The sequence below is a fragment of the Triturus cristatus genome, chromosome 7, assembly GCF_964204655.1.
Source record: "Triturus cristatus chromosome 7, aTriCri1.1, whole genome shotgun sequence".
Lineage (NCBI taxonomy): Eukaryota > Metazoa > Chordata > Amphibia > Caudata > Salamandridae > Triturus > Triturus cristatus.
This window is the reverse complement of record NC_140590.1, coordinates 1555351548-1555367971: the sequence shown is the minus strand read 5'-3', so window position 1 is coordinate 1555367971 and position 16424 is coordinate 1555351548. Positions and strand designations below refer to the sequence as shown.

The 16424-nt window shown below is 42.4% G+C and overlaps 1 protein-coding gene across 1 annotated transcript in view; it reads right to left on the bottom strand.

The window, feature by feature from the left end:
- CDH22 (cadherin 22) overlaps nucleotides 1–16424 on the bottom strand; it is a 1590820-nt gene that overhangs the window by 371867 nt on the left and 1202529 nt on the right. The window contains exon 7 of the mRNA XM_085619354.1: nucleotides 3567–3820. Coding sequence (XP_085475480.1) covers nucleotides 3567–3820 — 254 coding nt within the window. The remainder of the gene's footprint in view (nucleotides 1–3566; nucleotides 3821–16424) is intronic.

The following is a 16424-nucleotide window of genomic DNA, read 5'->3' as shown; positions in this document are numbered from 1 at the left end:
GAGAAAAATACATGCCAGGGGACGCATACTGCATGAATGAATGAATGAGCAAATGAATGAATGAGTGAACGTGAGTTGCACAGCGGAACAGCTGCTCCGAAGAGTATACCAGCACTAGAAACTAATGAGAGATGGAATAAATGATGCCAGAACAAAAAGCCAAGACATGAGCTTTTTCCTAAAGAGTGATTGTTATGCTACATAGTGCAGTTCATAAGGGAGCTTCCCTAAGGCTAAAGCTGCCAAAAAGAACACTAGCAGCCACCCCTTCTGGCTAACCTTACCCTCATAAGGGTTCATGTAGTGGTAAGTGTGGCAAGGAAGCTGCTTCTGTACAGTCAGTGGTGTAGCATGATCATGTGCAGGTACTTTGAACTTATATGTGACAGTCAGATGACATGTCCCCTTTACAAGATATGATCTGTCATCCACATAGTGTGACAATGTGTGTGTGTTAGAACCGGCGGTCTCTAGTTGGCAGAGGTATACACTTCTGACAAATAGGGACCAACCAACTCTAGTCAGGGAAAGGGAATTACACACTCAGATAACCCCTGCTACCCCCTTGGTAGCTTGGCAGAGCAGACAGGCTTATCTTAGAGGTAGTGTGTTAAGCATTTATGACCACATACAGTAATAAAGTGAATACACTACAGATGGACACGACACAGAAGTTATTATAAAAATAAGTATTTTTATATAAGGTTTAGCACAAGACCAAATAACGACAAAAATATACCACAGTCTTAATAAATACTCTTTGGAAGGAAAAATGATAGTTCAAGTAAGGTTTCTTCTTGGCAAATAGTTCTTTAGGAACAAAATTAAGTATTCTTCTGAAACACAGTTCTTTGGCAACAATGTGACCTCCACAGGAGTCACACGACGTCGAGTCTACGATATTCCCAAGGTTCGGCGTCGACCGCGAGGAGCGCTACGTCGAGCCTGGAGTTGCAACAGACCCCACAAGTACAGTACCTTGAGAAATGAAGAAAAACGATGATCCACGGCGTTGAGATGTCGGCGTCGAGGTCGGCGTCGATCGTGCCTCGGAGTCGGGTCGATCTGCAGCGGCGTCGAGGGATGTCGGGCCGGAGCAGCGCTCACGGCGTCGAGAAGGGCGTCGAGTCGATGCGATCAGCAGCGGCGTCGGGACGGGGTCGCTTGGAGGTGGAGCCGATACTCACTCCTCACTGGCGTCGATACCGGCGTCGAGACGGGGTCACTTGGAGCCGGGGCCGATACCCACTGCTCACTGGCGTTGCTGCTGGCGTCAATCGGGCCCGGCGGCCGGCGTCGAAGGCTCGGGACACTGGAGCCGTTACTCACGATGTCGAGCTGGATTCGGCGGCGTTGGCGGCGTCGAGACTGCAGATTTTCCCTTGTGTACTGGAAACAACACTTTCCAGCAATTCAGCAATTCAGTAGATGTTGAAGTCCTTTGGCCCTGTGACTTCAACAGGAGACTGGCACTCTTCCAGCCCTTGGAGATTTCCTAGCAAGTGTTCAGAGAGTACACACCAAGTTCCTCTCTCCTTGTTCCTTGGCAAAAATAAAGAAGCAGCTTTCAGGTTCCTCCACAGCAAAACAGCACTCTGGCAGAAAGGGGAGGCAAGTCCTTAGATCAGCAGGCTTCTTGTCCTTGGTACAGGTTTCCTTGTCAGAAGTGATCTGAGTTCTTGGTTCAGGGGTCCTTCTCTTATACCTCTTTTCTCCTTTGTTCCCTTTGTCCAAGCAGGGAAATTCCCCCCATCTCAGGTTCGTTGTGGGTGTTGCCAGGCAGAGGCACCTGGCCTATTCACTGAGCAGGGCAGAGTCCTCAGCCGCCCAGCAGGAGGCGGAGCCAGTATTGTCACTGGCAGGAGCAGGGCTATCAGTCGCCCAACAGGAGGTGGAGCCAGCATTGTGTCAGGCAGGGCAGGCTACTCTTCCCTCACTCTATGTGTAAATGCCCCATTCACCCCACACTGACTCATTCAGACCTCTGGAGCCACCCAGCCCCTGACACACACACCAAACCAGCAGAGACCGGTGGATAGTTGGACAAGAAAATAGCCACTTTCTAAAAGGGCTATTTTCAAACATAGAATTTAAAAACCATCCATCCTAAAGGATGTGGTATTAAACTCTAAGTTCAGGGATACTAAACTCGGCCTGCTACCATACTCCCTGAGTCAGTTAGATTATAATGGAGTTAATAATCAGTCTGCCCAGTCTGGCCTATTGGAGGCAGGTAGCCCTTCAATAGTGAAAAACGAAAATGGCTGTAATTCACTATTAGGTCATGCCACACACATCAGGGCATGACCTACCTTTTACCAACAATGCACCCTGCCCTAGGGCCTACCATAGAGGTGTCTGAAATGTGGCAAAGTGAAGGTTTAGAGACTGGCAAGTAGGTTTCCTTGCCAAGTCGACATGGCAGTCAGGGACTGCACGCAGGCGCATCAGTGGCAGGCCTGAGACACATTTTACAAGCTGCTTCTGTGGGTGGCACAACCAGTGCTGCAAGCCCACCAGCAGCAGTTAACTTACACGCCCTTGGCACACGCAGTGCACTAGACTAGGGTCTGAACAGTAAGTCAACCAAGCCAATCATGGTAACACCAATCAATGTAACAATTTAACATAGGGAGCACTTGCACTGTGGCACTGATCAGCAGTGGCACAGTGCCCAAAGCAATAAACCAGCAAAAACATCGTAAACAGAGGAGGCAAACAGAAAAAAATGGAGGAGAGACTCATGCCAATGATGCCAGGTCTAACAGTGTGTAAGAAATCAGAAGAGACAGCATACACATGAGTAGATATGTGCAATAAATGTGGATGTGTTCATAAATGTGCATACACCTATGTGTGGGGAGGTGAGGGATGAGAGAGTAAGACATAAGTGTGATAAGTGATAAAGTATCTGAGTCCATCTGCACTTTGTTGTGTTTTGTAGGATTGGAACTATACCCTTGATGCACAGAGACTCATTCAGGGCAAAGCATGCACACAATAGTGTTAGGACAGAATAGTATACGTTGTGAATACATTTCAATGAGGTTTTATGCACCATAAGGTGTGGTAGTAGGTCTATGAGTACAGTGAGAGAGGTTACACAGAACCAAGCATGGACAGGTGCGAGATAGCAGTTGTCTTCTACCTCACTTTGCCTTCTCCTACCTCACTGCGAAGACCTGGAGCTCCCTTCATCTGCGCCTCAGGCAATCACCATCTCTGCCGCATTTCAGGAAGGACCTCAAGACCTGGCTCTTCGCCTGAACCACAGACCCAGCACCGCTCCCCCCACTGCCTTGAGTCCCTCACGGGTGAGTAGTCGTGCTTTATATGAATATTGATTGATTGATGTAGAATATAGAGCATGGTTAAGTCAATAAAGGTGTTTGCACTTCTTCCCTTCTTCAAATACTATTGTGCTGCTATTTGTGGCACCATTCATCATTGCTTTTTCAGAATATATTTACTTTATTGTCATAAGACCAAAATGTTGTGGGTCAGAGGAAGACAATCTCATGAAGGCAGTAAACTCAAAAACCAAAAGGGAAAGAAAGGTGTCTTACCGCACTGGGTTGTTTGCAGCATCTGGATCCAAAGCAGTGATGACTCCGACCACAGTTCCCACCCGGGCATCCTCTTGAACCTCCATGACTTGACCTGGAGCCTGGAATTCGGGTGGTTCGTCCACATCGGTCACGCTCACCATAACAATCGTCTGATCCCGAAAGGTGCCAAGATCCACAAACCTCGGGTCCACAAACTTGTTCAGTGCTTCCACCACCACTGTGTGCACTTTCTTTGCCTCGAAGTTCAGGGGCTGGTGTAGAACAGAAGAGGATCATGTCAGAAGGAGACAAGTGTAAAATGTGCTTAGTTTCAAATATTTATAGGTGAGATGTGGATGAACAACTATCAGCGGTTTCTTGCTCGCAAAGTTGAGATCCAGAATCCTATGCAAAGAGCCCTAGTAAATGAAAGGGTGCACAATACATGTCCAATGAACTGACAACAGAAAGCAGAAAAGTGCAAACACAGTGAAGACAACAACCAAGCCAAGAGGACCACCACAGTATATACATGAACAAATCTCAGACATAAATAAAATACACATCCCTATTTGTTCCTTTTAATGCCTTCTCAAGTAGACTATATGACCTACCAGTGCTTCCACATCACTACCAACCTGAAAAGAGTATACGCTTTAGGGAAAATGAATGAACATCTTATGGAGATTTTTGACACAATGAAAGAAGGTGTACTGGAACCCAACAGTGATTCATCCTGGTCAAAACATACACTGAGTATCAAAGATCACAAAGCTTAAAATGCTATTGTAGAATAAACTAAATGAGATTGTCTGTAAATGCAGCTCGAAGCATCTGTCATGCAACCAAATACCCACGGGTCCGGGTATTGAATCTGCACATCTGGTGGAAGGCTGGTCATATTGTACAAAGTCTGTACTTGCCCTTATGAAGATGCATATTCAAAAGAGGACCCTGACTTTTCAGTGGAGTGATGAGAGGGAATCTCTGTCCTCATATTTCATGTTACTGAAGCTTGCACCTCAGAAAAAAGTGATTTGACCGGAGCTTTGCATCAGCACCACAACCAGACCATCATTTGCGAGTGAGGAAATAGCTTACTTTTTTCCAGAAGCAGGCTAATAATGACGGTTGTGTAGGGTCCACATTCAGTATCTGCACAGAGACACCCTGGACATTTATGGATCTCTGGTGGCTCCATTAAAGGAGTATGTAATGACTTTTAAGAATTTCTTTTATGGACCCGAGGTGAGAGAACTTCATCTCCTGCCTTTACCCCTCACACTCTTGGTCAGTAAGTGCACGTAGGAGACTAAGTGGGGGCTTTGTTTAGCAACCCTGAGCAACTGGAGATATGATGTTCCCACCTCAGCCACCCTGCAGCAACCCGCCTACCAAATTCAGAGCTTCCTTATGCTCTGGTTGAGAATTTATGCCAAAGTGATCTCGACAAGATGGCTGAAAATGTAAGTGCCAGCTAGGTTGCCATGTCGTGGCAGACTGGTTGGCATTTTTGTATTTCTGAAAAGTGAACCCAGACCAGGGTTTTGGTCTGGGACAATAGAAATAAGCTGTTCTTTATCCACATGGAAATTTTACATCCATTCCAGTTGATTATCTAAATTGTACTAAACCTGGAAGCCCCAGAGCAAAGGAGCAACTAGACCGCCAACGCAATAAACCCAACCAAGTATTAGTTCAAGTGGCTTTGAGTCTGATGATCTATTTGTTAAAATGCATTACAATAATTAACTTCCCCAACAACAGGAAGCAAGGACACCAAACGGCACAAAACAACCCTGCAGCCAGTGGAACCACTGTCAGCTACCAGACAGTGAATGTGGCCAGAGACAAAGATAGGGTAATCATATGGAAGCACCGGTAACACAGCTATTGGCTGGAATAAGAGGGAACCACAAACAACCAGACAAAATCTCATGACTTCATTCACTTTAGAAGGGAGAGCCAGAGCATCTCTAGAATAGCATCCAGAATGAGAAGACCAAGGTCAATTTACATCTTCACACTGTGCACTCTTAAGGCAGAATTCTCAAAACACAACACTTTGTAAAAAGGTTTGTGTGCATTTCACCAGAGCAATGGAACTTCACTTATGCTGGAGTAACCAGTAATTTCAGTAATTCCACGCTACTCTTTGATGCAGAATTACTGATAATGACGCAATCACTCCTGCTCACGTAATTACCTGTATTTTGGGGAAAAAAATCCTACAGCGAGAGCACATAAAGCAAGCGCAAGCAGCCGCTCACGCCCTCTATTCATGTTCTGCCACATTTAGTATCTATTCTGGATTCCTGTGTGCATTTTGCACTAAGATAATAGTGCTAAATAGTGCTAAATGACGTGAGTAAGTCAGGGAAATATCCTACCCAAGAGCACATTTAGCGAGTGTGAGCAGCTGCTCATGCTTTCTATCCATGTTCTGTTGCATTCAGCCCCATTTATTAGCGCAAAATGCATTTTTACGCCTATTTTGGACGCATTTGTTTGCCAAGATATTGTGCTAAATGCATGATTGCTCTTCTAGCGTAATTATGCAGAATCCTGCGGAATTCTTAGGTAATTCGTTGTGATTACTGCACACTGTATTACAGATGTTTCGGCCACCCCTAAATTAGATCTGACATCCTCCAGTTCATCAATACAAATTACAAAACATGCCCCCCTCGCCTTCCACCCAAGGTCCAGAATTAACCTTATTATATCTGAGCAAACACACAATATTACATATAAATGGTTGCTCTGTGCCATACTGCTGCACATAGATTGGGTCTTTGCTGGTCAATCTGTACCAGGGAGAATCATAGTCTATAGCTAAGATATTCCTCTTTACAGCCACAACCCTGGTCTTGCTTGCACACCCCATAAAAAAGGTTACAGAGTCCTCATGAAGAACTAGCGCTCTAACATTCTGAAGGTGGCCCCCATGGATGCCATGCTGCTGGAAAAGGAGCTTTGGAATTTTACTGGGGTCATTCTGCAAAAAGATAGCAAAATGTGACTGTTATGTGTACTGTTTCTGTAATACACATTGAAGCTTGATGTTCCATAAATGTTAGGAAAACTAAGGTTGAGTCAATGATGACACTATACACTATTAAACACCTATACAATGGGATATTCAGTCAAGTATGTATATATAAATATTCTCTCCTTGGATAATCCATCATACTTCAAATTAATCTTTTGTACATTTTGAAAAAGATCCTAGTAACTTTCTGGAAGACGGAAATTAGGCCTTTCTTTATTTGTGTTGAAGTGGAGAGCATAGAAGGGCAGGAAGCTATTGGGAGATACAGAATATGCTAAAATTACTGTAGTAACCAAGTCCACATCCAGAATGTAGTTTTAAGTAGATTTATTCAAGTTGGATACAATATGTGGGGCTGATAGAAAGGTCTTCCATAAGAGGAGAAACCACCAGGAAAGGGATCCCCAAAAATGATCTTAGAGAACAGGTAGAATAACAGATCTCAGGTTCTCCAAAATGAGAGGCCCTCAGGAACGAGATAACAAATACCGTGTACAAAAAGGTAACGAATGGCTCTTCAACACAACAGGAGTAGATGATAGAGAGAATCAGAGACACGCCATGAAAACAACAGTGAACAAAACCACAGTCGGATGTTGGAGAATCAGTATGACCAATAAATGAGAAGGGTGCTTAATTATTCTCATTAAACACCAGCAGGAAGCACAACATGAGCAACCCTTGCCTTATAGAAATTAAATATTATCATTAAACAGTATCACAAAACAGCCCTCCTCTTCCAAAACCATAACAAGCATCAAAGTTGCTTCAAACAGCTGTTGTTGTTTAAAACAGCTCTGGCTGAGACAAAGCCAGACTACCAACAGCCAAGTGAATGATTTCCAACAACAATAGTGGCAGTGCGCACTGGCACATCATGTCTATTTAATTTATCTCTCCCTCATCTGTTTCCACAGCATGTTATTTGTGTTCCCTTATTAGAATCATTGTCACAAATTCCCTCTCTCCCCTAAATCCAGATTTATGTAATAAATCTCCAAGCATAAAAAAAATGGGATGTATTGCCATGTAACTGATCAGCATTTGTTGTCCAGCTGGCATCCACACAGACTGCACAACAAACCAGACCTGTCTACTTCTTCCAGGTGCGCAAATACACCCTCCCAGGACATGTTCCCTGAAACCCTTCCATCAAAACTACACATTCACCTGACTCCCAGCAGCTGTCTGTTAACGCTTGACAGGAAATAACCACACACCACAGAGGACCATACTTCCCTATGGGCTGCACACTCTAGGCCAGATTTATAAAAGTGTCACGCAATGCAGCGCAGCTGCCAAAAATGCTGCACTGTGTTGTGTGAGGAAGAGAGCACGAGAGTGCCATGTCTACAGAGATCTGGCACTCTCCTTTCCCTGGCGCCAGTGCAGAATTTTGATGCTGAGTGCCACATACTTAGCACCATAGTAAAAGGGTGTGTGCGTGAGTCTAGCATAGGTTTGTACTGCAAGGGTTCCCTTTCAGTACATAATACAATGCTTAGACCAGTTTGAAAACCCTTCCTACCTTTTATGTTTGCTGTAGAGTCTAGCATACATGCAAAATCAGAAAAGAAAGGAGATATGAAAACATTTCTCCTTTTTATGCCTCCTTTCAAATGGCATTATATTGTTAGTAGATAGGGGCCCAGAATTTCAAAACAGTCACGGAACACAGTGCACTAGCCAAAATGCTGTGCTGCATTGCGGGACATGGAGGGAGAAGGACAGTTCCATAACCACCAAGATATGGATCTCTCCTTACCTCTCCCTAGCACCGGCGCAGATTTTAGCTGCCATACGCCAGGCACACACCTTTGCGCCATAGTGCAAGGGTGTCTGCTTGAGTCTATTACAGGTTTTGTACTGGAAGGGTACTCTTCCAGTCTAAAGTACTATGCCTAGACACACTTTAAAACTTTTCCTACTGTGTATGTGTGTTGCACAGTGCAGCACACATGCAAAGTCAGACAAGAAAGGAGAAACAAAACAACATTTCTCCTTTTAACACCTCCTTTCAAATGGTGGTAAGTTTTGGTGGTAAACCCTGTCTACTAGTGCTTGTAAATAGGGTTGTGCATCAAAAAGCATGGGTGGTTTCATGGGAAAGCCCAATTAACCACCCTTTGGTGCTAAGTAATACAAAGCAGTGCTTTGCGCAGCTTTGGGTTGCTTTCAGGGTACTTTCCAGCACAAAACAGGTTTTGCACTGGAAAGTAAATTAGGAAAAAACATTTTGTGCTGGTTAGCGTCACTTTTGCGAGGCTAACCCAGTGCAAAATGTTTGTAAATCTGCATAAGGGTTTTTGCATCAAAAAGCATGGGTGGTTGCATGGGAATGCCCATGCACAAATGTAACGCACCCTTGACGCTATGTAACGCAAAGCAGTGCTTTTGCGCTGGAAAGTAAATAAAAAAACAAATTTGCTCTGGTTTTTGTCACTTTTGTGAAACAAACACCACCCAAAATGTTTGTAAATCTACCCCTCAGTCTCTGTTGTGATTCAGAAACAGTTTCACAAATTAGGAAAAAATAATGTTGGTGCATCAATCCAGTGGTAGAGAGCTTTCTTTCAGATGCAACGACCATCATGTGGAACAAACTCCCACTCAGATGTCAATGGTTTAAATTTTTGGGAAAATACCTAAGGCTTGTTTACTTCCGATTGGTTTCTGTGATCTGCCACATTTTAAAAAAAAAGTCAGTGAGATATTGAACAGATAGATACAGCTCAAACGTACATCTATTTCAATGCATCCATTTACTGCAAAATTAAATTTATGCAGCCCACAAGGCATGTATGGGGCCTTTCAGAGACTATATACTGGTTTTAGCGGGCACAGATGATGCATCTGATGTTGTTTGACCTTGCGACCTCACAAATATATGCCGCATGTGATATATACTTGTGCCGTGAGGTGTGTGCTGGTACAAGGGAGCTTCTTCAATCCTGGACATACGTGTCTCCTGACCAAACGTTTACACTTTTTCACCCCTTAACTTTATTTCACTTGAACAGATTTGCACAAACATGGCATGCTGAAACCTAGATACTGCATTATTAGGCTGGCTAGTGTATTGCAAATCTGACAACACCAGTCGAACACCAGGACGTGTGTTAAACCCCCAGCAGGTGCCTCACCCCTTTTTATTTTTGGAAGATTCCGGGGATCTGCCTTTTGACTGTGACACTCAGAGTGACACAGGGATTCGCTTCGGATTCATGGATCCACCATGAAGCCCAAGGGGTGCTGAGATGCGCATGGTGGTGGCTCCAAGGAACCCACAGAAATATTTTTTTCATTTGACCCCAGAGGGCTCCCTTTGGCATCCCATCCCCACAAATCCTAAGGGGTCAGGGTGCCCCTACCACTCACCCTTATATCCTATTTTGTAGGACTCAGGGAACAAGTCCCCTAGTCCTAAGATAGCGGTCACAACTTTTCTTTCAGGTTGTGACCAGCCAATCACAACGTGTGGTTGAGCTTGCAGTTCTGCCTTGGATCCTTGAGCAATAATTTCTCAAAAAATACTGAATGGATTTCAACCAAATCACAAAAGATTGCTTTTTGGACCAAGCTCTAGCTTTCTGCACAATTTGGTGCAGTTCCGTTCTGATGTTTGGCCTGTAGCTGTGTCTAATTTTCCTGTGGAAAAAGGATCCCATCTTTTTCTCGGCCCCCTTCTTGATGGATCACCTAAAACTTTCCAGGAAGGAGCTGAGGTGGAATCACATTTATTTTGGAAAGTTTTGTGAAGATTGATGAAAAGGAGCCACATTTATTAGGAAAACAAAAAATACTTTCCCTATGGAAACACAACCCTAATTACAACTACCCAGTGGTATATATATATATATATATCTACACACACACACACACACACACATATAAGGGGTCCCTAGGGCCCTTAATGGCTGAGGGATGTGGGCCGAATGACTACCCCCCTCCTTTAACAGAATTGGCCCAAGGTGTAGGCTCCCGGGGACTCACATGGCTCGCAGAGGAGGCCGCATGGCCACCTCTCCCTAACAATATTTTTGGGCTCTGAGGGTAAGCTGCCCAGGTCTTATAAGGAGTAAATGAGCCACAACTGCCATTTGTTTTTGCAAACACGCAAGAGTCTTGCAAGATCACTTTGTTTTTTGCCTTTTTCTTCTTTTCTGGCCCCCAGGAGGGGGTTCTCTCTGGGTCCCCAAGGGGCCAGGGTAGCCCTACCCTGCCACCATATACCTATTTTTTTTAACAACTTCAGGACCGGGTACTAAGTCCCAGAGTCTTGCTTGTAAAGGTCATTTTGCTGGCTGCCAATCAGAGAGCTCCCTCTTGTGGGAGTCTGCCTCTATTGGAGTAAGATGACTCAAGGAAAAAAAGCGTCCTGGGCCAATCAGAACACTCTATTTCTAAATTGGCACTCCTGCGAGGTTCTCTGAGACTCTTGTGAACGCAATTCCTAAAATATACAGTTATTTTTTTACAATTAATATCTCAAAAACTACTCAACGGGTTTACACTAAATCACAAATAGCACAATCTGCGGACCAAGATCTAGTTTACTGTAGAATTTGGTGTAATTCTGTTTGGAAGTTTTTGTCTAAAGAAGTCTATGGAAAATGCTTAGGGACTTTGTGTTTTGGATCCCCCCTTTTATCTCGGCCCTGGCTTGACAAATCTCCCCGATACTTTCCAAGAAGGAGCTGAGGTAGATTACCTACTCATTTGGAAAGTATCGTGAAGCTTCATCATACGGGGCCAAAGTTCTTAGCTGACTAGAAAAATTATCTATCTATGGAAAGCTGACATAACTATAATTATCTCTCTCTCTCTCTATATATATATATATATATATATATATATATATATATATATATATATATATATATATATATATTATATATATATATATATATATATATATATATGTGTGTGTGTGTATATATATTACCTACTGGCGGTCGCCAGTAGGTAGTTATAGTTAGGACCCCTTTTCCATAGGAAATCCGCAACATTCTATTTTGAATAACTTTGGCGCCGGTCGACGAATCCTCGCGAATTTCTCAAAATAGGTGGGGCGCTATGCTCCGCTCCTACCCTGAAAGTCTCGGGGGGATTCGTCAAGCGGGGGCTGAGATAAAAGGGGGGTCCCAAAACGCGTTTTTCCCATGCATTTTTCCATAGGACCTTTAGAACGAGCTACAGCCCGAACGGCTGAACAGAATTACTAGAAATTTGGCAGAGAGGTAGTCCCTATGTCAAGGAAGTGCCTTTTGTAGGTTTGGTGTAAATCTGTTCAGTAGATTCTGAGAAAATAGCCTTTAAATCAATATATATATCTGAGCCCGCTTACGGTACGCTTACCGTAAGCTTACGGTACGCGTACGGTGGCGTGCGCGAGCGCGATTCTGATTGGCTGTTAGATCTTAGTAAACATTCGAATCGGCCGAAACCAGGAAGCGGCGGCCGCCATTTTGTGTGTTTCACTCAGAAAAAAAAGAGTGAAAACAAGAAAAGGGGGCAATGAGGAGAGTTACAGACCCCCTTACATTTGTGAGGGGGTCAAAGAAGGACTGTAAAGTACAAAGAAAACATTTATTGATTTTTAAAAAAATCACGGGGTACGCGTACGGTAAGCTTACGGTAAGCGTACGGTAGAAAAAAAAATAAAAAAAAATAAATGAAATTCAGATTTAAGTGTTTAGATATTAGGGGGCTCTAAAAAGAGCCGTTGTGTTTATGAAATGATTTTTTAGTGGTACCTACAAGTAAGTACCGATGCAGAGTCTAAGGCTCAAGAGGAAGACTCTGTTCCCTTCATCATTGAAGTGCACACCATCTCCTCTATAAATGTCTTGCATGTCATAACGCAAGTTGTTGTGGTAAATGGCACCCATACCATAGTCACGGAGGAAAGCAGAAACAGATTTGTTGACGTGCTTTCTTGCTTTGTCAATCTGCGGACAGAAATGATTGGACCAGTTCCATTTTTGCCTTTGGCATATGTTGGAAAACACAAAGGCAGTTTTAGGGAAAAGTGAAAACAGTTGTGCAAAGGTGTCCTTCATAAGCATTTCCAGACCTACCCCAGTCAAAGTGCCTAGGTCATTGCCACCACAGTGCACTATTATGAGGTCAGGGTGTTGGATTTGCATGAAGGATTTCACCAATGGCATCAATTGGTGCCACTTTAACCCTCTCTGACCAATCCATTTAATGTCTACATTTGGCAAAGCAAGGTCTCTCACCATATCTGTTTTCTCTGCAAACTTTTCACTCCAGAAGACATAGCTGTGCCCTACAATCCACACTGTGAACATCTTCAAAGGAGAACTGGATGCACTCAGGAGGTGTCTTTCAGTAGAATGGCAATATGAAAAGAAAGACAGTTTGGAAATGGAGGCATACATATTTTTTTCAAAACAAAAAGAACTGATTGGCTGTTTCATACCATTCTAGAATAAAAACTAGGCTGTATGTGTAAATTAATAGAAGCATGTTTTGTATTGGTACAAAAACATGTGTTACCAAAGAACAGTACTATGGATTTGCTGTTAGGTTTGAAAAGTCAAGCACTCTTGCTCTGTGGAATTGAAACATTGTGTGGCGAACTTCTGACCTAACTCCACACAGCAGTGTTCCATGAGCTGTTGCTATGGTAGCAGGCAGAAGTCAAGTTGGGGGAAGGGTACTAGGCAGAAGTCAAGTTGGGGGCAGGGTACTTTTGGAAAAGGGTTGGTTTTTAACCAATAGAAATGTGTGATTACATTTGAAAAAAAGGGGGAAGCACTGAGATTTGAAACTTACATGTATATGTGTGGAAAAATAGAGGGAAAGTTTGCCATTATCTGGTTCTGCTGAGAGGAGAGAGTTGAACAGAACAGAGATCCTGGCTCTGATAATCTGCTGTTTGAGTGCCACATTTCTTTCACAACTAACTAATTTTAAAGGTGAGGTTAGAGTTTGAGAGGAGATGTATATGGTAAATTAAGAAATGAATAATAGAAATGGAAATTCTTTTTGTTGAAGTTGCGTTTATCATTTTCTGTTTTGGGAGAAATTTAAATGTGAGGAACATGTAAAATAATATGGACTATGTTTTCACGATAAATTAAGGTGTACTGGAAAAAAAAAGAATAGTTTAAGGGTTTGAGGTTGGACTCAGTAATGCAAATACATTCAGCATCACTAAGGCTGGTTGCCCTTGCTGGAATGTAGGCAGCCACCCAGGTTACACATGGTGGTGGTCTGAAAAAGCAGTTTGGACATGTGCATTTAAAAAAATCAAAAAAGTGGTTTCATAATGTGTCAGTCTGTAAAAGTGATTTTCACTTGCCAAAAAAAAAGAGCAGTAAGTGTGCATTTAAATTGGCAAAGAAATTTCGTTTTGGGACTAATGTGAAAACATGACTCTGTGTGGAAATAGGAATTACAGGCAGAGATTTATTGCGTTTTTTTCTGGTGATTTCACAGTTGCATTAGTAGGAAAAAGGGGGAGCGATTTTTTGGGGGAAGAAGCAGACTCTTAGCACACACCCATCTGCTTGCCATGTATAATCATGCACAGTATTTACAAGCGAGTGGGGTTTTCAGGTTTCAGTCTGTAATGCAAATACATTCAGCATCACTAAGGCTGGTTGCCCTTGCTGGAATGTAGGCAGCCACCCAGGTTACACATGCTGGTGGTCTGAAAAAGCAGTTTGGACATGTGCATTTAAAAAAATCAAAAAAGTGGTTTCATAATGTGTCAGTCTGTAAAAGTGATTTTCACTTGCCAAAAAAAAAGAGCAGTAAGTGTGCATTTAAATTGGCAAAGAAATTTCGTTTTGGGACTAATGTGAAAACATGACTCTGTGTGGAAATAGGAATTACAGGCAGAGATTTATTGCGTTTTTTTCTGGTGATTTCACAGTTGCATTAGTAGGAAAAAGGGGGAGCGATTTGTTGGGGGAAGAAGCAGACTCTTAGCACACACCCATCTGCTTGCCATGTATAATCATGCACAGTATTTACAAGCGAGTGGGGTTTTCAGGTTTCAGTCTGTAATGCAAATACATTCAGCATCACTAAGGCTGGTTGCCCTTGCTGGAATGTAGGCAGCCACCCAGGTTACACATGGTGGTGGTCTGAAAAAGCAGTTTGGACATGTGCATTTAAAAAAATCAAAAAAGTGGTTTCATAATGTGTCAGTCTGTAAAAGTGATTTTCACTTGCCAAAAAAAAAGAGCAGTAAGTGTGCATTCAAATTGGCAAAGAAATTTCGTTTTGGGACTAATGTGAAAACATGACTCTGTGTGGAAATAGGAATTACAGGCAGAGATTTATTGCGTTTTTTTCTGGTGATTTCACAGTTGCATTAGTAGGAAAAAGGGGGAGCGATTTTTTGGGGGAAGAAGCAGACTCTTAGCACACACCCATCTGCTTGCCATGTATAATCATGCACAGTATTTACAAGCGAGTGGGGTTTTCAGGTTTCAGTCTGTAATGCAAATACATTCAGCATCACTAAGGCTGGTTGCCCTTGCTGGAATGTAGGCAGCCACCCAGGTTACACATGGTGGTGGTCTGAAAAAGCAGTTTGGACATGGGCTTTTTAAAAAAATCAAATAGTGGTTTCATAATGTGTCAGTCTGTAAAAGTGATTTTCACTTGCCAAAAAAAAAGAGCAGTAAGTGTGCATTCAAATTGGCAAAGAAATTTCGTTTTGGGACTAATGTGAAAACATGACTCTGTGTGGAAATAGGAATTACAGGCAGAGATTTATTGCGTTTTTTTCTGGTGATTTCACAGTTGCATTAGTAGGAAAAAGGGGGAGTGATTTTTTTGGGGAAGAAGCAGACTCTTAGCACACACCCATCTGCTTGCCATGTATAATCATGCACAGTATTTACAAGCGAGTGGGGTTTTCAGGTTTCAGTCTGTAATGCAAATACATTCAGCATCACTAAGGCTGGTTGCCCTTGCTGGAATGTAGGCAGCCACCCAGGTTACACATGGTGGTGGTCTGAAAAAGCAGTTTGGACATGGGCTTTTCAAAAAAATCAAAAAAGTGGTTTCATAATGTGTCAGTCTGTAAAAGTGATTTTCACTTGCCAAAAAAAAAGAGCAGTAAGTGTGCATTCAAATTGGCAAAGAAATTTCGTTTTGGGACTAATGTGAAAACATGACTCTGTGTGGAAATAGGAATTACAGGCAGAGATTTATTGCGTTTTTTTCTGGTGATTTCACAGTTGCATTAGTAGGAAAAAGGGGGAGCGATTTTTTGGGGGAAGAAGCAGACTCTTAGCACACACCCATCTGCTTGCCATGTATAATCATGCACAGTATTTACAAGCGAGTGGGGTTTTCAGGTTTCAGTCTGTAATGCAAATACATTCAGCATCACTAAGGCAATATATTCTGAAAACAGCAAAAATAAGGCAAAAATATTTTTTGAAAAATATGTAAATATGTGTACTGTATTATAAAATGTTTTAAAAATATTAATACTTTTTTTTTTACTTTTTTTTCAGATTGATATAGAAAAATTTCGAAAACTAGAACCATTTTTAAAGCTATTTTTTAAAAAAACAAATGAATAAATATTTTTTTGAGTGGGTATGGTAAGTCAATAATAATAATTGTAGTCTCTCAAGGACCTTGTAATGTGATAATTGATTTTTAGTGTTTTTTTAAAAAACAAAAAATAAAGTACGCGCACCGTACGCGTACGGTAAAAAAAAAAAAAAGTTTTTAAAAACATATGTAAAAAAAAGATGAAAGATAAGGTTGGCTCTTAAAAGAACCGTTGTGTTCATGCAAGGACAGAGGAAAGAAAGAATGGGAAAATT